Raw genomic sequence first — 26523 nt, 5'->3', positions numbered from 1 at the left:
TCTAATCATTAGGCTACTGGAGATCACAAAATAGATAATTCTATTTATAAGTGACGTTAATAATAATTTATAGCAGATGTAAGATTTCACGTCATCCCTGCAAGTACCAAAAAAAAAAGTACCAGAGAAGTGGAGGAGTGCTGGGAATAAGTCGCTGATCCCACAACGGACCCCTGCCAAGGCTCTGCCGCTAGATACAAAGGATGTGATTGGGTATCAGCATGCAGAACATGCAGCCTGTCACCATGGAGACTGACATGTATCACTCCGTTTGCATTGGCAGACACAGGCAGGCTGAGTTGAGTCTCAGTTACAGGGCTGCTGGCCAAAATTAAAGTGGAAACCACTTCTGGGGCAAAGCAGGATTCATCGACTGGGGAGAGAGAGCGAAGGAGAGAGACTGACAGACAGATGCACAGACAGAACGATAGAACAAGACAGAATGATAGAGAAGAGGGAAAATGCAAGAACATGGAGGGGAGAAGGAGGAGAGGTAGAGGCGTCAGGATTAACAGTGGAAGCCTCTGTCCGTTTCTCTGTGTTGTGATGAATGTCTTTGACAGGTGCTCTCTCTCAGAGAAGAGCAGAGAGATTGATCGTCGCTGAGTTCAGTCATCTCTAACTCACTGTGAAACACAAGTTTTCTGTTTGTGGCAATTTCCCCATCTACCACTTTTGATTTATGACACTGTAAATTCATTTCTTTGCAACATAAAGGCAAACCATATGCTGTATTGTGTGTGTGTAATCAAATTTTAGACTGGTCCAGTGGGATTTTTTTTTTGTTTTTTTGTATTTGGTCACCTATTTTACTTCACCTCACAGGCTGATCATATCAGATCTGTGCACTTAGATGTTAACCTTAAGTTCAGCCAGAGAAAATCATATTTCAGTAGCCTGCAGATAAATCTCATCTCTGCTCACTGCGGACACAATGTGTGTGTTTTTGCATGTGTACATGCATGTGTGTGTGTGCCACTGTGTGTTTGTGTGTTTGCCCATGTGACTATGTATGTGTGTTAGACTATCCTGTTTCTTCTAAAAAGGAGAGTGGACAGTCAGCCACCTTTAGTATCACATATCACGTCTTTCTTTCTTTCTTTCTTTCTTTCTACTATATGCTTTGTCCAGTAGAGGGCTCTATATGTCATGTTATTCAGATGCTCATATTCTAAATTAAAAAAATAGATGCATTATATTGCTGTAATATAGATTTGACATTCAACTACATAGTAGACCAACAGTCTATAGGTTTTATTTGCAAAGACATTGTAAAAGCATTATGTTTTTATGCTCACAGACTTACTGAATATGACGTTTGAGCCCTCTCCATGACATTTCAACAGTATTTTCTATTTAACAGCATGGCAAATTTAAAGTTGGTAAGTAATAAGATGTATTTCTATAGCATTTGCATTATTGTTAGTAGTATTTACATTGTTACACAGATATGAAAGCAACTTACATTGAAATGAAGGAAGAGTGAAAGTATCACCAAAATACGCCTTCACATCAATTTTTCATGATGTTAGGTTGTCTAAAAGGTATTTTTTCCAAGAAAGACAAGACAGCCGCATAAAATCCTTTAGTGGTATAGCAATCCACACTCTTAGTTTCACCATGTTGTCATGAGCCATTCACCAAAACAAGCAGTCATCTCTCTTGTCCCTCGCAGGCCAACACTTGTCATGTAGTCTGTCAGTCTGTATCAGAATAAAAAAAAAGACAGAGGGTTCAACTGTCTAGAGCGAGCCATAGCTGTCATCTATTTATCTTATGTTGCCTCTTAGTCTCCTGTAGCTCTGCTTGCTTTCTCAGACTTTTCTTTTAGTCTTTAATGAGGTGAAAAAACAAAATAATAAAAATTATCAGAGGCAAATGTACAAATTTTATACCGTTTAGTAGCTAAAATTACATTTTTATAGTGGAGAGCACACATTTATCCATACTAAACAGTTTTAACTTCTGTCATCTTGTACTTTGTGGACAGAATGTGAGGATAAATGACTTGTTAAAGGGATAGGTCAGCTTTATAATTATTTTTCCAACTTACCCAGAGTCAGACGAACTCATGGAAGCCTTTTTTATGTCTCTGCGTGCAGTGTGAAGGAATGGGAATGGTTAGATTAATTCAATTGCTGGAAGTCTAGGGGATCAAGTAACAGCTCCTCTCAAAAGCAGCTGCTCAGTATATTCCAGCTCAAATAAACACAGCTCTGAAACATACTGGTCTTCCTCCAAATCTGCCATGATTAGACTATGCTTATTTTCAGTGGACAGCTGCATTACTCTTTATATAGCTCCTGAAAGTTTTGAGTTTACAAGACTGCACTCTTACCAGAAGAGAGTGGAGGCAGAACCTAGTGGTATGTTCAAGACAACTGGGAACTGGGAAACCACATGGAATTTCCTACTTCCCATCTCAGAGCGTTCAAGTGGTTGAGGTGGGAACCACGGAAGTATTATATTGCTGGGAACCTGAGCTCAGAGAAGAGTCCCAAGTTTTTTACTAGAAATTATGACTTTGAGGGCTGTGCAAAGTGATCTTTCCTATTTGGAAGTAGGACGTTTCCCAGTTCCCAGTATCATACGTATCATTTCACACGTATCATAAAAGAAGTCCGGCCAGGAATGAGAAAGTTGATATGAACTCAACTCAACTCAACTTTATTTATATAGCACTTTACACACAACACAGTTGATCCAAAGTGCTTTACAACACACACAGAGCAAAAATAAAAACAAAAGAACAAACACAATAATAGAGGAGAAAAATCAGAGTGATGAAAAATAATAATAATAATAATAATAATAGTAAAGGCATGAAGTTGATATAATCTAATTTCTTGACGTGATCCTCTAGACTTCCAGCAATTGACATAAAAGAGGCATCCACAATTTTGTCAAATTCCCCAAAAATACAAACTATCCCTTTAAGATGGATTTTTTTGTTGCAGTGTAAAGTTGCCTTAATTTGGTTTGATGCAAAAGCACAGTTGAGAATATTCAAGATTCTAATATTGCTTAAGAGCATCATCTTCACAAAGGTAGATGTTGCTGAACTGGACCCTCACTTGAGGAGAAATTTATGCTTAAGTCTGAGTAGCGCTTAATTTTGAGTCACAACCATGACTATCTGGTACATTATGTTCCAATTTGCAAGCAGCTGTGGATCAAGTAACACTTCCCAAGCAAACAGTTTCTCCTACACAGTTTACTTCTCATTCATTGCGCCTCTGTAAACACTCCCACAGCCAGAAACATAGACCTTTAGCTGGGTCTACAGCCATAAACACACATTTATTTCACCCGAGAGGGAAGATTCCCTGGTTTGTAGCTAAAAAATGACGTTTTTATAGTGGAGAGCACACATTTATCCTCTGACATTCAAAAGACAGAAAGAAAAACAAAACTCAATTGCAGGCATCAGGTGTTGTTAGGGTTATGGGAACCCACTGGTAGCTGACTCACAGTGTTGCATAGTGTCTTGTGACACTATTGCGCTGGAGTGGTGATCTGAAAAAGGGATGTGGAGTCATCATCTCATCCTCGTTTTATTACTTTACATCTTACACTTAGATTTGATTTGTATTCTTATTCTGACCCCCAACCTCCTTTCTACTGCCTGAATCTCTGTTTGAAATCAGGAAAAAAATGGTGGGTGAGACAACTGAGAGAACTCTCTAAAATCTGCCTCTCCCTGGTCTACAGATTTGCAAACAACTGATATTACAGTCTCACAGTCTTTCTCTGTAAAGAGAAACAACAACAAATGCAGCACTATTGGGCGGTCTGTGGGTTTTCTTCAGACAGGGACACAAGCATAACCCTGATCCTACCGACTGGGGTACCCGCAGACCCCAGAGGTATACTTTTTGTCATATCTCACAGGTGCTTGATTCTATCATTCCAATTTTGCATGACTTTGTCAATCAATTTGTTCCTAATGACTTCATATCATTGTTTTCTGTTTCTGTTTTAATTAGTGCTTTTTAAAAATACTAATGTATTGGGGGGGGTAGGGGCACTCTCACTGTCAGTCATTTTGAAGGAGGCAGACACAGATTCCTCATGTGCTCTGTCGACAACCCTAAATACTGCTCTTCCTAAGATAAGATGATGTTCAAAGTCAGAAAAACAACATAATTTAATTAACTGTAACTTTCCTAAAATAATAATCTTTTTTTTTTCAGATTACATATAACTAATTAAAACTGCAAGCAGTGATGAGCGGGCCCTCGCCTCTGTGTGCAAGTCGGGGTGTGCTGCAGTCGGGGTGTGTAGCAGCTGCGGCCTCGTTAATGGACATTGATTGGTCGACGTGGCCCACACCATGAAAATTCCATGTAAATCCAATGACGATTGTCACACAAGGCTTACTTCCTGTCGCCAGTAGGTGGCGCAATGCCTATGACTCCTAATTGGCCTGTAGATGTCCTCAGGCCTGGACTGTCGTCCAGCATGTGAAATCTGGTGCAGATTGGACAATGTACACTCAAGTTCACACAACTTCCTGTTGCCAGTAGGTGGCGCTATGACTGTGACTCCCAATTGGCCTGTAGATGTCCTCAGGCCTGGACTCTTGTCCAGCATGTGAAATCTGGTGCAGATCGGACAGTGTAAACTCAAGTTAACACCGCTTCCTGTTTCTTGGCGAAACATCGAAATTCCCCGTTCTGCCATGGCAACGCCGTTCAACGAAAGCTCCCGATCTTCACAACTAAGCGTCATCAAGGTCCTACGGCTTTTCTGACCACATTTGAGGTGGATCTGGTCAACCCGCTAGGAGAAGCACAGCAAAGTTTAAAACATGTCATTTCCTGTTGCCAGTAGGTGGCGCTATGACTATAACCAAATATCGTCATGTAGATGTGTTCAGGCCTGGACTCTAGTCAAACGTGTGAAGTTTGGGCCAGATTTGACCATGCACAGTCGCGTTACAACCCACTTCCTGTTTCGTGTCACCAGTAGGTGGCGCAATGCCTATGACTCCTAACTGGCCTGTAGATGTCCTCAGGCCTGGACTCTTGTCCAGCATGTGAAATCTGGTGCAGATCGGACAATGTAAACCCAAGTTAACGCAGCTTCCTGTTTCATGGCAAAACATCAAAATTCGCCGTGCCGCCATGGCAACGTCGTTCGACGAAAGCTCCCGCTCTTCACCACTGAGCGTCATCAAGGTCCTACGGCTTTTCTGACCACATTTGAGGTGGATCTGGTCAACCCGCTACGAGAAGCACCGCAAAGTTTAAAACATGGTATTTCCTGTTGCCAGTAGGTGGCGCTATGACTATAACCAAATATCGGCATGTAGATGTGTTCAGGCCTGGACTCTCATCAAACGTGTGAAGTTTGGGCCAGATTTGACCATGTACTGTGTCGTGGCGAAACAAGGAAATTCGCCGCCTCGCCACGCCCACGCCGTGTGACGAAAACTCAAGCTTTTGATAACTTTTCATCATCCAGGTCATTTATACACGCTGACCAAGTTTGACGTGGATCCGATCAACCGCCTAGGAGGAGTTCGTTAAAGTACGACCCCTGCAAATGGCCAAAAACGCCCAAAAATGTCACAATCAATTAAAAATGGCCGACTTCCTGTTGGTTTTAGGCGCATGGTACCGCCAGACTTTTTTTTAAGTCTGGACATGATACACGTGCCTACCAAGTTTCGTAAGTCTAGGACAAACGTACGGCGAGGGATACTCCGTTGAAATTTTGTAGGGGGCGCTATCGAGCCATTTTGCCACGCCCATGCGCAAGACCCATAAAATATATAATTTTTCACCACTTCTGACGCGTGTGCAAAGTTCGGTGAGTTTTCGAGCACGTTTAGGCCCTCAAAAGTCCGATTTATTTGAGCGAAGAAGAAAAAGACCACGAACGAAATACAATAGGGCTTCGCACGAGGTCGTGCTCAGGCCCTAATAATGTTTTGAGATGAAATAACTTAACATTTTGCTATGATGGTTGTTTAGTTTAGTAATCCCCAGGGACCCCAAGAATAAACACCGGGGACCCCAGTCAGTAGTCCTTGTATGTTGAATATGTTGGTAGGATGAGGCTTAAGGGCAGGGGTTCAAGTTTTTTCAAATTTCTGAAGAACTGGCTTCTATTGAACTTAGTGCTCCATAGAAGCATTAGTGTTTACACAGAAGAGCCAAGGCCTGTGAGATGGGCAGAGACTAGGACCCAGATGCAGACACACGGAGGCAGATAAATGATGAAAAATGATGTGAGTTGAGCAAAATACAAAAAAAGGCAACCAAACCAGGCAGGGATCAGGCAAGGCAGAGTCAGACAAGGCAGAGTTCAGATAACCGATAAATACAAACAGGAATATACGCGGGAAAGTTAGGCTGAACGACTGGGATATATATTGCTGGAGTAATTGTGAATTAAGGCCAGCTGGTGCAGGGAGGAGCTGGACTGGACTGATTGAAGCTCTCAACGGTACCTAGAAACACAACACATAGACAAGACACACAGACAAACAGACAAAGAGATCAGAGAGGAGTAGAAGAGGCAGGCAGGTCAGGAAGTGAGGCAGGCAATGGAATGCGGAAGGTGGAATGGAATGTGGAATGGAACAGTCGTTACCATGACAGCCTATAGGCTCAAATGGCTGCCAGATGTTTGAGGTTTGCAAATGTTCTGCTACTTGTAGTTGTATATCAGCATCTGTGAATGTGTATGAATGATTTGAACAAATATCCAAATGTGTCAGTCTGTAAAATAAAAGTTTTGTACAATAAGATTCACATTTGTGAAGGCATTAAAAAGGCTTGTAGTTGCACATCATTTGTAAATGTGTAAAAAAATACATGCACAAACAAAGTATGGCATTTTGGCAGAGAATTGAAATAGGGATGCTGGATTTTAAACAGTATTTAACGATCCAATCAGGGATGGATGATTGCCAGTTCTCATTTGCTTATCTTTTCAGATAGCCATCTGAAAAAAATACTGCTGGTCCCTTTGTCATTTTTGAGCTTGTGAATCTCACTATACGCATTCAAAACACATTTGGCATCCATTTGAGCCTATACAAGGCCACTCCCAGACACTCCCAGTGTCAGACCCTGGGGTGGGTTTCGTTCCATAAAAATCTTCCCTTATGAACTCTTGTTCACTGTCTTTCAAAAGTCTGATTGTACAGACTGGCTGTAAAAACAAGAGAGAAACTACATGAGGAACAGGATCAGCACTGAGTAATGGAGTCCACTGCCTGGAAGAGAAGTTAATCAGAGGCAGGGAGCTGGAGACAGGAAGTGTGTGAGCTGAGTTTTTCAACAAGGAGCATGAGCGTTGTCGCCACCCAGTCCAGATGTTGTGTTATACCCCATTATCCCCGCTTCACACACAGACACATAACTAACCACAGGCACAGTTTTACAGTTTTAGTTTCACAGAGTGTTTAACTGTTTTTGAGATTATTCAAGGACCTTTCAGCATGTGGAACAGTGGTAATTTACTTCTACTACTTGTCAATCAGTGTAATGGAATTGACAAGGATTTGTAGTCAGGGTTTGAGGAGGTCTAAAAAATAAACTGAAGAAGAATGGACCAGAGTATGTAATGTGTCACACTGGGTCACACACATTAGGATAAAATGGAAAGTTAAAGGCTGTTGGGTCTGATATTATGCGTTTTAACAGCAGATAATACTCCACCAAACCTCATAAATGTGATAAATGTGTCTGGACAGAGGCATAGTGCTTTAAATAGCGCATCTCATGGCTCGCTGTGTCATTTTATGATCAATTCAGAGCAGTATAATTCACTGCAAGAGGAAAAAGGAATGAGCACATGGCCTCAGATTAAAAATATTTCCCTCCATTCACTGCCAATTGTTTGATACTGTTACCAGTGCAGGAGAACTTCATGGTGGCCCACAAGAGAGGGGTTATTTCTGGGAACCAGTGGTACAGAGGTTTCTATAAACACATATCAACAAATTAATCTGTGTTTGTTCAGAGGCATTTTCATAATATCAGCGTGTGGTGGAACATGAAGATTACATTAATATACCTTTGTGTGCCTATGTGTGCAATTAATTTCCTGGCTTTAACAATGATCAAATGTGCAGTATTTGTATATTCAAGTGCCCCCGGATGTTAGATTTATTAACTATCAAACTGTGACTTTAAATTTATTTTAAATTATAGCCTGGCCACAACAACATTCATAGCAGTTTTCAATGCATGATCCATCAGTAACAACAGTAGTCACCTAACCTACAGGGTCACAGGGTGAAATATTCTTGAAATGAGAATGGGAAATCAGAGTCCAGTTTGTTTTCCAGATAAAACATTTATTTATGACCCTAAGACAGTATGCTCCAGTGGGCTTAATGGATGTGCCCACAATTCAAAACAGTTTTCATTGATCGAGACTAATTCTGACTAATTCTAAGTTAAGAAAAGACTTTTCAAAGTACAGTGTATGATTGGCGAACAAACACAGAAGTGCAAGTAAAAGCACAAGCATAAAAACAAGCCATAATGGGACTGAGTTCAGAGAGAAATTGATTTACAAACCAGAGCTCATTCGCCAGCGAGGCAAACTGAGAGGCATGCAGATCTGGGTGGAGTTAGGAGGCCAAATAGTGTGGAAAACAGAACAGTATGAGCAGATCAGAAAGAGCCAGCATACTGCAATCTGAATTCAAAGACTGAAGTCAGCAAGAGCAGGTTGTCACTGGATTGATAGATGAGTTGAAATCTATGGATTGAGAAATGCATACTGTAGTAATCAATCAGCAAATATTTTGACATCAAGCTTGACCTTTAGGGGACTTCCGTTCCCTTTAAGGGACTTCCGTTCCATTGTTATGTTATATAACTGTTCTTTGGAATTCATTATCCTATTTCCTTTACTAGCCTTTACCATTCCCTTGTGGAAATGTTGTGGAAGAGAGTCAAAAGTTTCTTTTGAAAAGGGAAGTCAGACCCGTACCCCGTATCAAAATGCACAAAATTGAATAGAGCCATCCATTGTTTAATTGAATAAAACCATCAATCACACCTGTTTCTTAAATTTCTCATTTCTAGGAGAAAGGAAATGGTGAGATGGAAAAGGAGGAAACAGTTGCCATTGCAAGACCAAGAAATCACTGTTATTAGATTGTATGACGGACAACCGGTGTGCCAAAACTCCTATGACCTGTCATAGGAGACAAACGATGGAGCCGGGACCCCTGGAAATCTGAAATTGAATGCAGTCAGCTTGGCCACATGTCCCCAGCCACCACCCCCCCGACCCCCTCCACTGTCCCGCTAAGGGTCAATAGACACCTTTCCCTGAGATGTGGAAAAGTGTTTGTGTTCTAATGGTTATGCTTCCAATGTGTAAGTTAGAGTTTATCTTGAAGGGGTTCTCTACTGTCTAAATTCCCAGTACCAACAGAGAAATTGTAGTTTAGCTAAATACTGAACTGACATGCACTGAAATGCTCCAGTATCACTGCAACATTATTTCAAGGAAAATCACATAATCTTATTACGCTGTACCATTTTGACCGCTTACATCCTGTGTGATCTCTAATGTATCTCAAATTGCCATTGTCAATCCATATGCTGTCTCTGAAATAATGAAGCCATAACAATGCCATTATGGCATTACAATAATGTGTTTCAGACCGCATCCCAACTGGGTTACTCATTGTGTTATGGAAAAACTTTTATTATGACAGAAATTATGATCAATGGTTCTATTATGCATGGAACACAGTGCATCAACATCATCTTCCCATAATCTAAGCACATATCCAGCTCAAGCGACTTAATCTGAACAAAAAATTCAAAGGAAAGAAAAGGAAAGTTTGAAAGGTTTAAAACGACGACATGACTTTTCAACAACAGCTGGATACAGTCCAGCTGTTGTTGAAAAGTCATGTCGTCTTTTACACTACTGTCAAAGGGGAGCAGGAGGAGAGAGAGAGCCAGGGGAGGAGCGAGAGAGAGAGAGAGAGAGAGAGAGAGAGAGAGAGAGAGAGAGAGAGAGAGAGAGAGAAACTGAAGTATGCTCGGTTTTTGAGTGACATCACTTCACTTTCTTCACTTTCTCCTTTAAGAGAGCGAGGCAGAGACAGACAGAGGAGAGTAGGGGGAAGGCACTGGAACACTGCAGCTGGCATCTGGACGCTTCACATCTGGACTTACACTCAGGCGGAATGACTCTTCAGCCAGCAAGGTATGTACGAGCTAGATATGATTTCTATCTTACTCCGCTGTGTTTCACAATTCCTCTCTGCTGGGAAATTTTGGTGCTGATATTTTATTATCTCTCTTTAAACTTTAATAGTGAGTTGTTGATGCTTTTCATTGAATACTCAAAGTTTTGTGATTTATAAACATTTTCTGTCAATGACAATGTACAGAGATTTTGCAAAATTTGTAGACTTTCATGAAGAAAGCTATCTAAAAAAAAGCATGAGACAGAACAGAAACATTATCAGGCACATTAAACACTGGAACTGTCAGCAGACGTGTGTTAACATGTCCTGAGTGACTCTGCTGCACCTTTCTACAGAATTCTCCAAGACACTGATAAAAATCAAGGTAGTTGTACTATACTACTAAACACTGTTGTAGCCCCAAAATATATGTGAAGATATACTGAACATAACCATAAATGCAATAAATGTCAACGATTTAGTTATTGTAACGTGCAAGTTTATATGCTAAAATAACAACACACAAGAAAAAGCAAAACTTAACTAATGCAACAGCAGTTTGGACATATAACTGAACAGAATCATGTGACCTTCATTGTTAATGAGCACTTCATTCATTGTTAATGATGTGTGACTTGTAGTGAAGTCACACATCAGTTCATCTAGTTCATCTGAAGTGCTAAAGAAGTTCATCTATTTTTTCCTTTGTCAGGGCCAACTGAAAAAGTTAGGGAAATTAATCCTCATATATTTTCTCACAGATTCCCAGTCAACTTCACCACCACAGCTATATATGGAGACCAAAACAACACCAATGGCAGTGGGTGTCCTCACACCTGGCATTGGCTGGAGACCATGCAACCTGTGTACATCCTAGCCATCAGTGTGCTTGGAATTCTGGGAAATGTGTTTGTCCTGTTGGTTTTCTGCCTCCACAAGAAGGCCTGCACAGTGGCTGAGATCTACTTGGGCAACCTGGCTGCTGCTGACCTAGTCCTGGTGTCCTGCTTGCCCTTCTGGGCTGTCAATGTAGCCAACAATTTCAACTGGCCCTTTGGTGTATTCATGTGCCGACTGGTCAACTTAGGTATCAAGATGAACGTATACTGCAGCATCTACTTCCTGGTTCTGGTTAGCATAGATCGTTATGTGGCGTTGGTGCACACGATGTCCCATGGGAGAATGCGTAGGCCAAAGTATGCCAAACTGGCCTGTCTGCTGGTGTGGGGCTTTGGCCTGCTTCTGGGTGTTCCCACATTCATCTTCAGGACCATAAAGTACTTCCCTCCGTGCAAATCTAATGTTTGCCAACTTGACTACCCATCAGACACCATCAAGCTGGTCTGTGATGGGATGTTGACCTTTTTCAGCTTCATCATCCCCGTTTCCATCATTTCCTACTGCACCATTAAGATTATTCAGGCTCTGAAGAAGCAGGCAGTGGAGAGGTTCAATGCCGAGAACACGGAGAGGAAGGCCACCCTGCTGGTGCTGGCGGTGCTCCTGGCCTTCCTGATCTGCTGGGTGCCGTTTCACCTGGTCGCCATCCTGGATGTGCTTCAGAGAGCTGGTTTCCTAAAAGGGTCCGACATCATCATCGCCCTGGATATATGCACCCAGATCTTCACCTACCTAGCCTTCTTCAACAGTGTACTCAACCCCATCCTCTACGTCATTGTCGGGAAGAACTTCCGGAAAAAAGTCAGGGAACTGTTTGAGCAGTTGGCCATGAGGAGAAAGATGTCCACACGCTCACAGCGGTCCTCTACACTCAAGACCTCGGCACGAACAAGGCATTTAGATGACTGTCCTAGACACTAATAGTCTGACATTGCAATGATTTAAATTATTTATTTCATTTAGAGAAGCTGTAATGTGTAGTAGGGGGACCAAATCACCCATCCTCAAATTAGATTTCACTGAATAATTTTAAGGAGGCAATCTCTACAGCAAACACATTACAGTGAGACAGGAAAGACTGTTATGTCTTCCTTCTGTTATGAAACTCTAGCTATAATTAATATAAAACTTACATTCATTGTAATGATATACCAAATTTGAATGATTGTCCTTTCTCCTGACCATGGCATTGTGACAGATAGCTAACACAGCTATGGTTCTCTCTGATGTACAACAATATAACTCAATCAGCACAGCATGAATAATCACATATGGCTTAGCATAACCAAAGTGTAGACAACAACTAACCTGAGAACAACAATGTTTTACCCACATAGATTCATTAATCACACTTTTATAACAACAATTACCCAGCATGCCACAAACTAACAGCTGGCCACATGGCAGCACCCCCCTTATAACCAAGAGCACTGCATAACTATCATGAATATAGTGCAAGTTAACTCTGCCTAGCTGGTTTGCTAATACTTATTTTCTGTAAAATAAATGCATTTACTTGTAAATAATAATAATTTATGTCTTGGTTTGTAGAAATGTGAATAGTACCATAGTACCAAGTATTTTTTGTTTTCCTCATAACATGACCTTCAAATAAAAAGCGCACATTTTGTTGTTTGCTGAATCTTGCTAATGCATTTAAATGTTAAGTAGAGCACAAAAACTAGAATGAAAGACATTCAGGCAGAGAAAGCTACTTCAAAGGGTAAAATCTATGGCAAAAGCAAAAAGTTACTCCTTTTTGGGGCCTTTTTTTTTTTCCTATTTTTTTTGTCTGCCCTCTTCACCCTGTTTTTTCATATCTGGAATAAACACTCTTCTTGCATTCAAAGGAGTGAGTTGGGTCTGCAATTTGCATTTTGAAGTATTAATTGTCATTGTATGTGTGTGTATATTTATGTATCTCTCTCCCCCTCTCAAATCACTGTAACTGTGTGACGGCTCTCATTGTGATCTCAACTCATCAACTGAGCGACTCATGAGAGTGCTGCCAGAGCTGAGGATGTCTGCAACCACACAGACGCATGGGACTGGGTCTACACCATGCAGCCGGTCTACATGTCCATCATCTGCCTTCTGGGAGTGATCGGCAACTCCTTTGTTTATTTATTTATTTAACCTTTATTTAACCATATCTTATTGAGATTAAAAGGAAATCTGGAAACCTAGCCAAGAGGGCAGCATTGAACACAGTTACTTACAAGGACAACATAAGAGCATAACAAGAATAACAGTCAACACACACTTACATAATCCAATAAAACAGATTGACACATATTGTGTGTCTAAAAGCCCACAGCTGATAATCAGGTCATAGTTTGGGTGGTGGAGCTAGTCCATCTTCCTGCATTGTCTGTAATGACCTCAGAAACTACAGTCTGACACACACACATAAACATCATCTTCCCATAATACTTAGTATCTTTCATTGTAATCTATACACATCTCCAGTTTAGGAGACTTTGTCTAAACAAAAAATTAAATGGAAAGAAAGTTCAAAAGGTAAAATGATGACATGCCTTTTCAACAACTCATCACAGCAAACATCTCTAACAGCAGCTGGAAAGTTAATCGATATCTGAACATATGTCTGAACCAGTGTTGGGGAAGTTACTTTCAAAATGTAATATGTTATTCATTACTTATTACTCCTTATTAAAAGTAGTGTGGTTAAGTTACTTTATTACTTTCTGTATATCGTAACTAGTTATATTACTAGTTAGTTATATTACTTCAGTACTTTCACTCAAGGCTGATGCTGATAAGTCCAACCAGTGGTAGGGTACTGCCACACAGCCACAAAATAATGCCTTTGAACTCTTTATTTAAAGAGATAAAACAACTTCTTCACTCTTAAAAGTGAAGCTCACAGGGCTCTTGAAAAATAAAAAATTGTGTGTAGGCAATGGTGACAATCACATTGGTAGGCAATGGCGGTAGATAGTACCTTATAAGGGCACACCTTGCATCTGACTTCTGAAACTAATGTTTTTACCTGCCTCTTCAATTAAGGTGAAATAATGTGAATATTTCCACCCCGAAAATGCTAACCGATGAATCTGGCATTGTTGTACTGTACTGCTAGGTAACGCATGGGCGACAGGCGACAGGTGACGGAGTGTGCACAGGGAAAGTAAACAAGAAGTCACGTCAGACCTACAGTGGCTGAGCAAAAAGACAAGAGGATATGCATATTTTATTTCAGTTGCTCTTTGAATCACCGCGACCAGTAATATTATTACAGTTACTTACAAAAGTATCTGTAATTATATTACTTAATGTAAAACAGTAACTCGTTACACTACTCCGTTACTCAGATAAGTAATAACATTACGTAATGCGTTATATTACATAACTCGTTACCCCCAACACTGGTCTGAACACACACACATTACCCCAACATGAAAACTCATCTGTGTGGTGGCCACAGGCCAGAAGACATGTGACTACTATTCATTACTCGTTAAGGTGGTGAAATTTTCAATAAATCTGGTCAGGCTATACACCGTTCGAGAGGATCAAATCACCTGATTCGATCGAAGCACACCTTTTTAGGATCACAAAGACACAGCAATCATAGCTTATACAAGAGTGTACACAAAGCAGACCAGCACATGGTGGTGCTTCCCTATCTTCAATGTCGTCTGGAAGTCCAAAAACAACATGAATCATTGAAATCTTGGTATCCAGATCAAGGCAAGTGTCCAACAAACAAAACTAGCCACAGCATTTACTCACAAAAACATGCTAACTCTGGAAAACATCAATAGAACGTCCTTTGTTGACTTTGCAATTCTCTGAAGCAGACATTGTTTGTGTTCATTTTACTGTCTGTTACGATTGACGACAGATAAAGGCTTATTTTCTCTGTGTTCTATAGACTCTTTGGAAGAGAATGAGCCTTCCCACGTAATTCTGCAATCTGTATTGGATAAACGGTGTCTCAGTACAGCCAACTACCACTTCCGTGGCTGACGGCCAATCAAGAGAGTCAATGTAGCTTCTGCTAGACAGCGAACCGATGTAGACGATTACACTTCTGACAGACAAGTCTTACAGCCAGTGAAATTCCAATTCCAACGGTGTATAACTTATGGTTCAGCAAAAGGGCATGCTTTACAGCCTCTGCATAAAACAGAGGCCTGTTTCACTTTTAACTGGGGTAGATCACCATGGTAACTTATGCTGCATGGCTAACCTGCTCCAGATCAGGTTAAGTTCAGGCTATCAGATCAAAACGTATGAAAGGCCCGCCTCCTGAGCATATAGGAGTTTTGCTTATTGAAACATCTTCTCAGGGCAGAAACTGTTATGACTGGTTCAATCAGGCAACCAATCAAAAAAGAGAGGAGGGCTAATTTGAAACGTAAAGCGGGACAGTGACGGGGCAGAGCTGGCATTGTCAAAGAGGTAAGTTAGCTAACATAAATGTTTATATATTTGCAGGTATTTCATTCACAATTTATTAATTTCCCTGTTGAATAGAAAGAGACACAGTGGGCCCATATCAGCTGTGAAATAATGGCCACGGAGCCTAATTTTCAGCCCACAGAGGCCCCACATGGGCCCAAAAAGGGCCTTTTTTCCCTGCACTTGGAAAATCCAAATAAAACAGACAACTTGTTTCAATGATTTAAAATAATATTAATATTAAAGATATTCATACAATACCTTTCAAATACAGGATACACTTCAAAATATTACTCACCACCTTCAAAGCCATCAACAACCTGGCCCCCCCCTACCTCTCTGACCTCCTCCACCACCACACCCCCACCCGTCGCCTCAGATCTGCAGACGCTAACCTACTCCAAACCATCAGGACAAAGCACCTGACCTGGGGCGACAGGGCCTTCGCTGCAGCCGCCCCCTCCCTCTTGAACGCCCTCCCCAGCCACATCCGAAAGGCCAACACTCTGTCATCTTTCAAAAAAAACCCTCAAAACCCACCTATTCACTCTTGCTTTTGACCTCTAATCTTCTACTCCTCCCCTCTCCCCCTTTCCTCCCTCTTGTCTCACGATTCACACTTTTTTTTAATATTTCATTTTCTCATCTATTTTTATCTTTTATATATATCTCTGTTAAAATTGTTTTATCCTGTGTTTGTAAAGCGTCTTTGAGCACTGAGAAAAGCGCTATATAAATATAATGTATTATCATTATTATTATTATTATTATTATTATTAATAAAACGATGCATAATAAAACAATGAAAATCATTTAAATAACAAAGATAGGGAAGCAAAGGTATGGCTAAGCTACTAATAATAATACAATAAAACAAACTAAATCACAACAAATTAAATCGCAGGAGTAAGAAGGAAGACAACGTTACATTACCTCATCTGTGCCAGTCCAGTTTGTAAGTGGCTTCTCTGAGAGAGCTGGACTTCTTCGGTCTTCTCATGGCTGCCTTGAAACAAAAATATGAATGAGAATATTTACTGACTCGACAAGGAGTCTCTATTAGAATTTGTATTTATTTATTTTTCTTCTTATTTGTTATTTAGTTTCTTATTTGTGCAATTTTTTACATAGGATTATATACTGTGCTCTTTTTTACTTGATATAGCCCTTCAAAAAATAAAGACACAACTATCTAGAATGTTAGAAAGTTATTTGGTTCTTCTACCTAAATTGTTTTGGTATGTTGTTCAGTCCCATAAAAATCATTTTGATAACCTTGGATATTGGTAAGCCCATTTGGCTACTTTTGGAGAGGTTTTGAGTCACTTGACCAAAATAGAATAAAGTTTTTTTTATGAGAAATATGTGTGGTATTGTTCAAATAAACAAAAATATATAGTCTTATATACCTCTAAAGACCAATAATGACATTTTGTTACCGAGTGTCCCTTTGGAGTCTCCAGATGGCCATTTGGAAATCCACCTAGACATTACCTACTGCCAAATACTATTTTTTTGTTGTTGTTTTGTCATCTACTTTGAACCTGGATTTGGTCAGGCAACTGTCTACATTCAAAAAAAAAAGTTTTCTGTTAGAAAGAAATTTAAATTTACTCTGTGTTTGAGCTCGTGTTACTCTGTGTCAGTAGTACTTAGAGTAATTCTGACACTGGGAGAAGAAACTCCAAAGGCTTACCTTTCAGGAATGAAACAAGATTATGCCTGTAGTCACAGGGGTTCAAATACAGTAACCATTTTATTTTGGGTATGTCATTTTCAGCCTTGTCTAAAGAAAAAGGGGTGTTTTCCATTAAACATCAAACACACTGGAAGGAGAGGGACACATAATTTAAGTCAGACACAAACATAAAGTACTGTACATCTTGTTTTGCACTACTGTCAAGGAGGAGCAGGAGGAGAGAGAGAGCCAGAGGAGGAGCGAGAGAGAGAGAGAGAGAGAGAGAGAGAGAGAGAGAGAGAGAGAGAGAGAACTTAGGTATGCTCGGTTTTTGAGTGACATCACTCCAGTTTGAGTTTCCGTTCTCCTATAAGAGAGCGAGGCAGAGACAGACAGAGGAGAGTAGGGGGAAGGTACTGGAACACTGCAGCTGGCATCTGGACACTTCACATCTGGACTTACACTCAGGAGGAATGACTCTTCAGCCAACAAGGTATGTACGAGCTAGATTTGGTTTGTATTTTACTCGTGTTTCACGATTCCTCTCTGCTGTGAAATCTAAAATAAATTTGACATTATCGCTGATATTTTATGCTTTTATTTAATACTTTTTAACTATTTAAGTTTTGTGCTTTATAAACATTTTCTGTCAGTGACAATGTACAGAAGTTCTGCAAAATGTGGAGACTTTCATGAAGAAAGCTGTCTAAAACAAAATGGGCATGTAACTGAACAGAAACATTATCAATTAAACACTGGTATCAGCAGACATGTGTTAAGATTTCCTAAGTGTCTCTGCTGTACCGTTCTCAACGCTCTCACTGTTAGAAACCAATGAACACTAGCTACAACATTTTAGAAAACTGTTTTGTTTGTGCTATGTTCACATAAAAAAAAAATAGAATGATACATGTGTTTTAAAATAACATTTATACTGAATATAGTGTTTCATATCTGAACACTGTTGTGGCCCGAAAATAATGCGAAGATATACTGAACTTAACCATAAATGCAATAAATGTCAATGTTCATCTAGTTCATCTAAAGTTCTAAAGGAGTTTAAGAATCTTTTCTTTGTCAGGGCCAACTGAAAAAGTTAAGGAAATTAATCCTCATATATTTTCTTCGTTTCGTTCGTTTTTATGTTTTGTTCCATTTGCCTTCCCATATCTCTCCACAGATTCCCAGTCAACTTCACCACCACAGCTATATATGGAGACCAAAACAACACCAATGGCAGTGAGTGTCCTCACGCATATGCCTGGGATTGGCTGGAGACCATGCAACCTGTGTACATCCTAGCCATCAGTGTGCTTGGAATTCTGGGAAATGTGTTTGTCCTGTTGGTTTTCTGCCTCCACAAGAAGGCCTGCACAGTGGCTGAGATCTACTTGGGCAACCTGGCTGCTGCTGACCTAGTCCTGGTGTCCTGCTTGCCCTTCTGGGCTGTCAATGTAGCCAACAATTTCAACTGGCCCTTTGGTGTATTCATGTGCCGACTGGTCAACTTAGGTATCAAGATGAACGTATACTGCAGCATCTACTTCCTGGTTCTGGTTAGCATAGATCGTTATGTGGCGTTGGTGCACACGATGTCCCATGGGAGAATGCGTAGGCCAAAGTATGCCAAACTGGCCTGTCTGCTGGTGTGGGGCTTTGGCCTGCTTCTGGGTGTTCCCACATTCATCTTCAGGGCCGTAGAGTACTTCCCTGAGTACAAAGTTAGTGCTTGCTACCTTGACTACCCATCAAAGACCATCGGACTGGTCTGTGATGGGATGTTGACCTTTCTCAGCTTCATCATCCCTGTTTCCATCATTTCCTACTGCACCATCAAGATTATTCAGGCTCTGAAGAAGCAGGCAGTGGAGAGGTTCAATGCCGAGAACACGGAGAGGAAGGCCACCCTGCTGGTGCTGGCGGTGCTCCTGGCCTTCCTGATCTGCTGGGTGCCGTTTCACCTGGTCGCCATCCTGGATGTGCTCCAGAGAGCTGGTTTCCTAAAAGGGTGCGACATCATCACCGCCCTGGAGATCTGCAACCAGATCTTCTCCTACCTAGCCTTCTTCAACAGTGTACTCAACCCCATCCTCTATGTCATTGTCGGGAAGAACTTCCGGAAAAAAGTCAGGGAACTGTTTGAGCAGTTGGCCATGAGGAGAAGATTGTCTGAGTCCACACGCTCACAACTGTCCTCTACACTTAAGACCTTGGCATGAACAATGCATTTAGATGACTGTGCTGGACAATAATAGTCTTACCTTGCAATGATTTTAATTATTTAAATGCTAAGCTAATTAAAGTCTACGTTTAGAGAGGCTGTAATTTGTAGTAGGGGGACCAAATCACTTTCTCAGTTTGCACTGAATAATTTTAAAAAGGTAATCCTGATTTGTGCACAGCAAACACATTACAGTGAGACAGGAAAGACTGTCATGTCTCCCTTCTGCTATGAACTCTAGCTTCAATTAACAATAGACATCTTAACATTAATTGTAATGATATTCTTGGCTTGAATGATTGGCCTTTCTCCTGGCCATGGCATTGTGACAGATAGCTAACACAGCTATGGTTCTCTCTGATGTACAACAACATAACTCAATCAGTACAGCATGAATAATCACATATGACTTAGCATAACCAAACTGTAGACAACAACAACTAACCTGAGAACAACGACGTTTTACCCACATAGATTCATTAATCACACTTTTATAACAACAATTACCCAGCATGCCACAAACTAACAGCTGGCCACATGGCAGCACCCCCCTTATAACCAAGAACACTGTATAACTATCATGAATATAGTGCAAGTTAACTCTGCCTGGCTGGTTTGCTAATACTTATTTTCTGTAAAATAAATTCTGTAAATATAATTTACTTAACAATAATAATAATTTACGTCTTGGATTGTTGACGACTGGATATGTAAATAGTACCATAAAGTATTTTTTGTTTTCCTCATAACATGACCTTCAAATAAAAAGCACACATTTTATATGTCTTGCTGAATCTTTCTAGTGCATTTAAATGTTAAGTTGAGCACAAAAACTAGAATGGAAGAGAGTCCAGACGGCTCCAGGCTAAGTGTTTTCTGGTGTTTCTGACTCAGTGTCTGCATGGCTAAAAACAGGATTCTGTCAGAGTTTCCACTGGTGACACAAATTTTGTTCCGTTGTCTGGGCTGTATAGACAACAGTTTTCTTATTTTGCATTTTTTTTGCATTTTATTTAACCAGATGTTGAGTCAGTGTGGACTGTGGGCAAGGGTACACCCCTAATTGTCCCAAAATGAAGGCATGTCATGCCAAACAGGAAATCTTTGTTATGAGTAAGGCTCGATCGTCATGTGGGTGTAGAAAACTGTTGTGGAACAAAAAACATTCGGGCAGAGAAAGTTACCTCAAAGGGTAAAATCTACGCCAAAAAAGCAAAAAGTTACTCTTTGCTACATGTTTTGTCTGCTGGCCTCTTCACCCTGTTTTTTCACATCTGGAATAAACGCTCTTCTTGCATTCAAAGGAGTGAGTTTGATCTGCTATGCAATGCATTTTAAAGTTAATTGTCATTGTGTATGTGTGTGTGTGTGTGTGTGTGTGTGTGTATGCGTATATGTGTGTGTGTGTGTGTGTGTGTATTCCTGTAAATGTGTAAGCCTGGAGTTTTTTACATCAGAGACAAGCCATCTGTTGCCATGACTCCTCTGTCTGATAATAGCATGCACAGACTGTGTACTCTCACTGATAACTACATTTGCCCATTCCATTCTCCTCTCACACTCCATTAAATCCATTATCCCTTTACACCTTGAACTCAAATCATGACATGATGAAAGTAGTGGTACATACATTGACCAGTGTTGACACAATTAAAAGTGTTTGTGTTGCATAGTTCTGAACATACACACACACTCACACACACATGCACACACACATCTCTCCCTCTCAAGTCACTGTAACTGTGCAACGGCTCTCATTGTGATCTCAACTCATCAAGTGAGCGACTCATGGAGAGTGCTGCCAGAGCTGAGGATGTCTGCAACCACACAGACGCATGGGACTGGGTCTACACCATGCAGCCGGCCTACATGTCCATCATCTGCCTTCTGGGAGTGATCGGCAACTCCTTTGTGCTTTGCGTGTTCTGCCTCCAGAAGCGGCACAGCTCCGTGGCCGACATCTACCTGGGCAACCTGGCGGCCGCCGACCTCCTCATGGTTTCCTGCCTGCCGTTCTGGGTGGCGACCATCATCCACAAGTTCCACTGGAGATTCGGGGAGCCCATGTGCCAGCTGGTCAACATTGTCATCGGGATCAATTACTATTGCAGCGTGCTGTTCCTCACGCTGGTGAGCGTGGACAGGTACCTGGCCCTCACCAGACCGCTGTCCCAGAGAAGGGAGAGACGGGCGGCCTGCCTGATCTGCCTGAGTATCTGGGTTGTCGGGGTCCTGCTCAGCCTCCCTGCCCTCCTCTTCCGCTCCGTCCAGTTCTTCCCGCACCTGGGGGTGGATGCGTGCTACATAGCCTACCCCCATGACGGCTGGAGGCTGCGTTACAACCTGACCGTCAACGTGGTAGGCTTCCTCATCCCCGTTCCTGTTGTATCCTTCTGTAGTTACCACATCACCAAGGTCCTTCAGAACAGCCAGGAGATGAGAAAGAGCAGCAGAGGGAGCGTGGAGAGGAAGGCTGCCTACCTGGTGCTTGTTGTCCTCGCTGTATTCGTTCTCTGCTGGCTGCCCTACCAGGTTCTGATCTTCCTGGACACCCTGGATTATTACCAGGTCATCTCTGGATGCACGTGGGCGTATGTGTTGGACATTGGCACTCAGTTAGCGACTTACCTTGGCTATAGCAACAGTGCACTGAATCCTTTCCTGTACGTGATTGTGGGGAAGCGCTTTAAGCAGCGGGCCAGTGAAGTGTTTGGTAAATGGAAATGGAGGAAGTGTAGTCACACCAATGCCAATTTCAATTTAACCACTAAATACACAGACTGCACCAATGTTTGATGTAACCCTATGTGACTAAAAAGGACAGATAAGAATTACTGATTCTGAATATGAATATGCTGTCATGTCGTAGGCCATTATAGACCAGACCATCATACAGGCACTCAGTCTCTTATTCCCTGTTGACTTTTAGAAGTGTTGTTGTGCTGAAAAAAGATTTCAAAATCCCATTGTTTGCATTTTGGACCGAGATCTCTGCCAAATAGTCTATTGTATTAAAGTGAAAAAGAAATTATAGATGTAAAAGTATAAAATAAAAAAAAAGTAAGAGTATGTAGCTTCATTGTTTCATTTGGCATAAATTACCTCCAGGGCTTAATTTGTCTAACATTTTACATTATGTATTATTCAAACTTGTCCACGATGTTGTATTTTAGGATTTTGAACAGTATTTTCCTGTCAAAACTAATTCTAATTCATTCTTGCTAATAATGTCTTGCTAATAAAGCCAAGACTAGTTCCATTTAAATCATTTTCATTTGGGAGGGTATCTCTCATGAGTGGTATTTGAGTCTTGTCTCTGTGGTGCACTTTTTAAAAAAAATCAGACTAAAACTAAAAAATAGAACTTCCTATTTTCACATGAAGTATCTGGAATGGATTGTTAGGTTTAGGGTTAGGGTTAGGGTTAGGGTTAGGGTTAGGGTTAGGGTTATTTACCCAAATGTAAGATAAGAAAGATATTTTAAATGATAAAGCCCACATTATGTATTAGCCAACCATCTTAATACTGATAAAATATTTGTTTATAGTAAAAAAAAAAAAGTTATTGGCTGTAACTACTGCACTATTAATGTGATGACAAAATAGACAAGTGGCACTTTGCCACCTGATAGTTGAGTATAAACATTGTACTATCCAGAAAAAGTGTTACCGAACTCCACTGCATCATAATGTTGTCATAAGATAATGAAACACAATATGAGGCTTATTTTGATAAGTTCAAAATGTTCTCATCATTACGGAAGATTAGGAAGATGGAGTGTTTTTGGTTTGAGGATAAATGTTTATAGAATGGATTGCAGTAAGCCACTTTTTGAGTGGGTGCCCTTCCTGCATGTCATGATGAAATAATTCAAGTATGTTTCATTATTATCATTTTGACCATAAAAAGGCAAACCACATTTTCAGCCAGTTCTAATTTTTAGCTAAAGCTTTTCATTTAGCAGCAGATAAAATATATTTTTAATCATATTGGTTGTTCATGTTATTTGGTTTTTTGCCACATCAGGTTTGTTATTGTTGTCATTTTAGCAAAGTTTGGATGAAACTTAGAATAGATAACTATAAGATGAGAAATGAATTTACAATAGCCCTGAATCAGTTTTATTACTTACTTAGTCAAACACTTGGCAATTTATTAACTGTGGTTTTTATAAACAGTATAATGTGTAATGTTAAAACATTTTACAGCAAATAATTATTGACTTATTATTGAATTATCTCAACATCAAGGCCTATTGATATCATGCCTGTTACATATAAAATGGCAAAGGGCTAGTTCATTCATGTCAGTTGGTTGGTTGTTACATATACAGTATAAGTACTGTAGGTAATTCAGTCCTATAATTTGCCCTTTGGTCCTAAAGGACTATATTTTGTTATACAATGTGTCCATGTAATAGTATCAGTATGAGATAAAAAATTACTCTTTTCCTTTTCCGTTATTTCTTTTCCCCATTACATAAAGGGCAATTTAAACATAGTTTGTCTCGAATACGTACAAGGAGACAATTTTGACTCTTTCATAAACAAGTTGGTATATTGAACTCCTTGAACCGAGGGTGTGGAGGAATGCACCTCTATATACAAAACCATCCTCTCTGCTGTGGATCTTCCTTTCTAACTCACTCTGTGCTCTTCCCAAAAGCTGTATGTACACGCTGTTCCATAAATGTGTTTCATCATATGCATTTTGACCATATAAAGGACATCTGTACAAAACATAAGGTAAGACAATTTCAAATGTTTCATCCTGTTTACTTTTTTTGTACAATGATGACTTCAAACACTGAAACAAATTCTAAACTGTATTTAGAAGATAATCAGTTTGACAAGAAATTACAGTAATATAGTGAGTTGATAAGCCATCTGATTACAGAAAATTATTTATGGATTCTACGTGAAAACTGTACAGGAAGATATATGGTGACATACAGTGTAACAATGAGCAAGGATTATTTGGCAAATATTTTGATTTGCTGTGCTACATTTTTGTTAAAGCAAAGGGTAATAAATCAACATTACAACATCACTTATTTACATGTAGTTCTTTTAAAGCTGCCTTCTTGTGGAAAGGATACATCAGATAATTGTATTTTTTATCAGCATATATTATTTTACTGTATATAAACTGGATTACATTCTGATGTTTCATTTTAATCTCTGATCTGTTGTTAACTGATGCAGTAGTTCTCGATTTTTATAGCACAACAATATCACATTTTATGAGAACCTGTATTTTGAATCAGTTGAAGATCATTTCATTGATGTGTCATGTATCATTTCCACTTTTTGTAGCCCATGGAGCCGGTGAAGCTTGTATCTGTGACCATGCTGTGGTCTGAAAACAGCAGTGCCTCTCTGCCTCCCAGCCCAACTGAGTCTCCAGTCTCTGCAGACTGGGACCTCGTCAAAGCCATTATCCCCCCATACATCTTCACCGTATGTGCATTAGGCCTGCTGGGTAACATCTTCGTCCTGCTGGTGTTCCTAATCCATAAGGATCGTTTGACAGTGCCGGAGATCTACCTGGGCAACCTGGCGCTGGCTGACTGTATTCTCCTAAGCGGCCTCCCTTTCTGGGCAATGTACATCCGCAACCACTTCAACTGGCCTTACGGAGAGGCCTTATGCAAAATGGTCAACTCCTTCATCATCGTCAATTTCTACACCAGCATCTACACTTTGGCCATGATTAGCATCGACCGCTACCTGGCACTTGTGAAGACCATGCAGGCCAGGTGGCTGAGACGGACGCTTCACGCCAAGGTGATCTGTTTCATCCTGTGGATATTTGGACTTTTAATGAGTGTGCCAACCATGGCTCACAGAAAGGTAGAGTTCATCAAGGAAGACGAGACTTTGTCCTGCATACTGGATCACAACGGCTCATGGAAGCTGACCCATCAGATCCTGCTGAATGTGGTGGGCTTTGTGCTCCCTGTCCTGGTGATTGTTTGCTGCAGTGGAAACATAATCAGGGCTTTGACCGACAGAAAGGAGACTTTTCGTTTTCACCAGGCGAACGACACGAAGGCCACAGTTTTGGTGTATGCCGTGACAGCGCTGTTCCTGCTGTGCTGGGGTCCGTTCCAGCTCTTCACCTTCCTCGACACACTCTGTGATGTGATGGTGCTGGACGAGACGCTGTGGTTCCACACTCTGGATATCGGAGGACAGGTGTCAGTGTATCTGGCGTTTCTCAACAGCACCCTGAACCCGGTGCTGTATGTGTTCTCCGGACAGTACTTCAGGAGGAAAGTTAGCGCCATCTACAGGGGGACAAGACATCGTCGCCGAGGATCAGACATGACCATATATCAGCGTTCTGTCATATCAACTTACATCAACAGAACAGAACAAATCAAGCCTGTGGTCATTTTGAATGTAAAAGATCTGAACTAATTTTCATGATATTCCCAAAGCTGTGGCCTGATTTTAATCCCTATACCTTTCAAGGCAAATACGTTTAATGTGTTTTTTATAATCTATATGAAGTCATATTTCACCACTTTTGGATGTGACATAAGGCATGAGACTCAAATTATATGGCACTCTAAAACTCATACCCAAACAGTTACTTACTTTACACAGACAAAAAACATACAGTAACATACAGTAATAACATGAAACAGCATTGTCAGATTGTGTTTGACTTTGTACTGTAAATATATGGAGATGGAAAAAGATTGTGTGTGTGTGTGTATGTGTGCAGTCTTATTACATTGAAATTACACTTTTATGGTAAGATATGCCTCGCCCCTCTCTGTGTATGTCTCACTCTGTGTATATATGTATCAGAATCTGTCTCACTCTGTGTATACAGTATATGTATGTGAGTCTGTATGCCTGTGCTGTTACATGGCCTTACTTACTGACTTGTGATCTTTTCATGCTGAACACACCAAAACAAAAACTGCCATATATGAAATCCTATCTAGTATGTTTCACCCTCCTGTTTTCTGAAATATACCAGAGTCAAACAAATAACTAATATAATAATATAATATTGATACTTCCTGTTGAATGATTGAGTCCTGTTGAATACACAAAGTAGTTTACATGCTACACGCTAACTTCAGAGAATTGCCACCCACACAC

The 26523-nt window shown here is 40.6% G+C and overlaps 4 protein-coding genes across 4 annotated transcripts; all 4 read left to right on the top strand.

Annotated features, from left to right (window-relative positions):
• The first annotated feature begins 10077 nt into the window (after window positions 1-10077).
• On the top strand, window positions 10078-13003 carry LOC139655215 (B2 bradykinin receptor-like). The gene is made up of 2 exons (XM_071532563.1): window positions 10078-10194; window positions 10939-13003. Exons 1-2 carry the CDS (start codon window positions 10175-10177, stop codon window positions 11996-11998), a joined length of 1080 nt encoding a protein of 359 aa, XP_071388664.1. The 5' UTR covers window positions 10078-10174; the 3' UTR covers window positions 11999-13003.
• A 4594-nt stretch (window positions 13004-17597) lies between these two features.
• On the top strand, window positions 17598-20685 carry LOC139655216 (B2 bradykinin receptor-like). The gene is made up of 2 exons (XM_071532564.1): window positions 17598-17676; window positions 18364-20685. Exons 1-2 carry the CDS (start codon window positions 17657-17659, stop codon window positions 19400-19402), a joined length of 1059 nt encoding a protein of 352 aa, XP_071388665.1. The 5' UTR covers window positions 17598-17656; the 3' UTR covers window positions 19403-20685.
• A 507-nt stretch (window positions 20686-21192) lies between these two features.
• On the top strand, window positions 21193-22200 carry LOC139655217 (B2 bradykinin receptor-like). Its single transcript, XM_071532565.1, has one exon. The coding sequence runs from the start codon at window positions 21193-21195 to the stop codon at window positions 22198-22200; it is 1008 nt and encodes a 335-aa protein (XP_071388666.1).
• A 2523-nt stretch (window positions 22201-24723) lies between these two features.
• Window positions 24724-25827, top strand: bdkrb1 (bradykinin receptor B1). Its single transcript, XM_071532561.1, has one exon. The coding sequence runs from the start codon at window positions 24724-24726 to the stop codon at window positions 25825-25827; it is 1104 nt and encodes a 367-aa protein (XP_071388662.1).
• The last annotated feature ends 696 nt before the right edge of the window (window positions 25828-26523 follow it).

This window comes from Centroberyx affinis, unplaced genomic scaffold, assembly GCF_046629955.1.
Source record: "Centroberyx affinis isolate AG114_WGS23_722 - 3 ecotype Tasmania unplaced genomic scaffold, CSIRO-AGI_Caff_v1 ptg002210l_1, whole genome shotgun sequence".
Taxonomy (NCBI): domain Eukaryota; kingdom Metazoa; phylum Chordata; class Actinopteri; order Beryciformes; family Berycidae; genus Centroberyx; species Centroberyx affinis.
The sequence above is the reverse complement of the archived record's forward strand: the minus strand, read 5'-3'. Positions and strand labels throughout refer to the sequence as shown.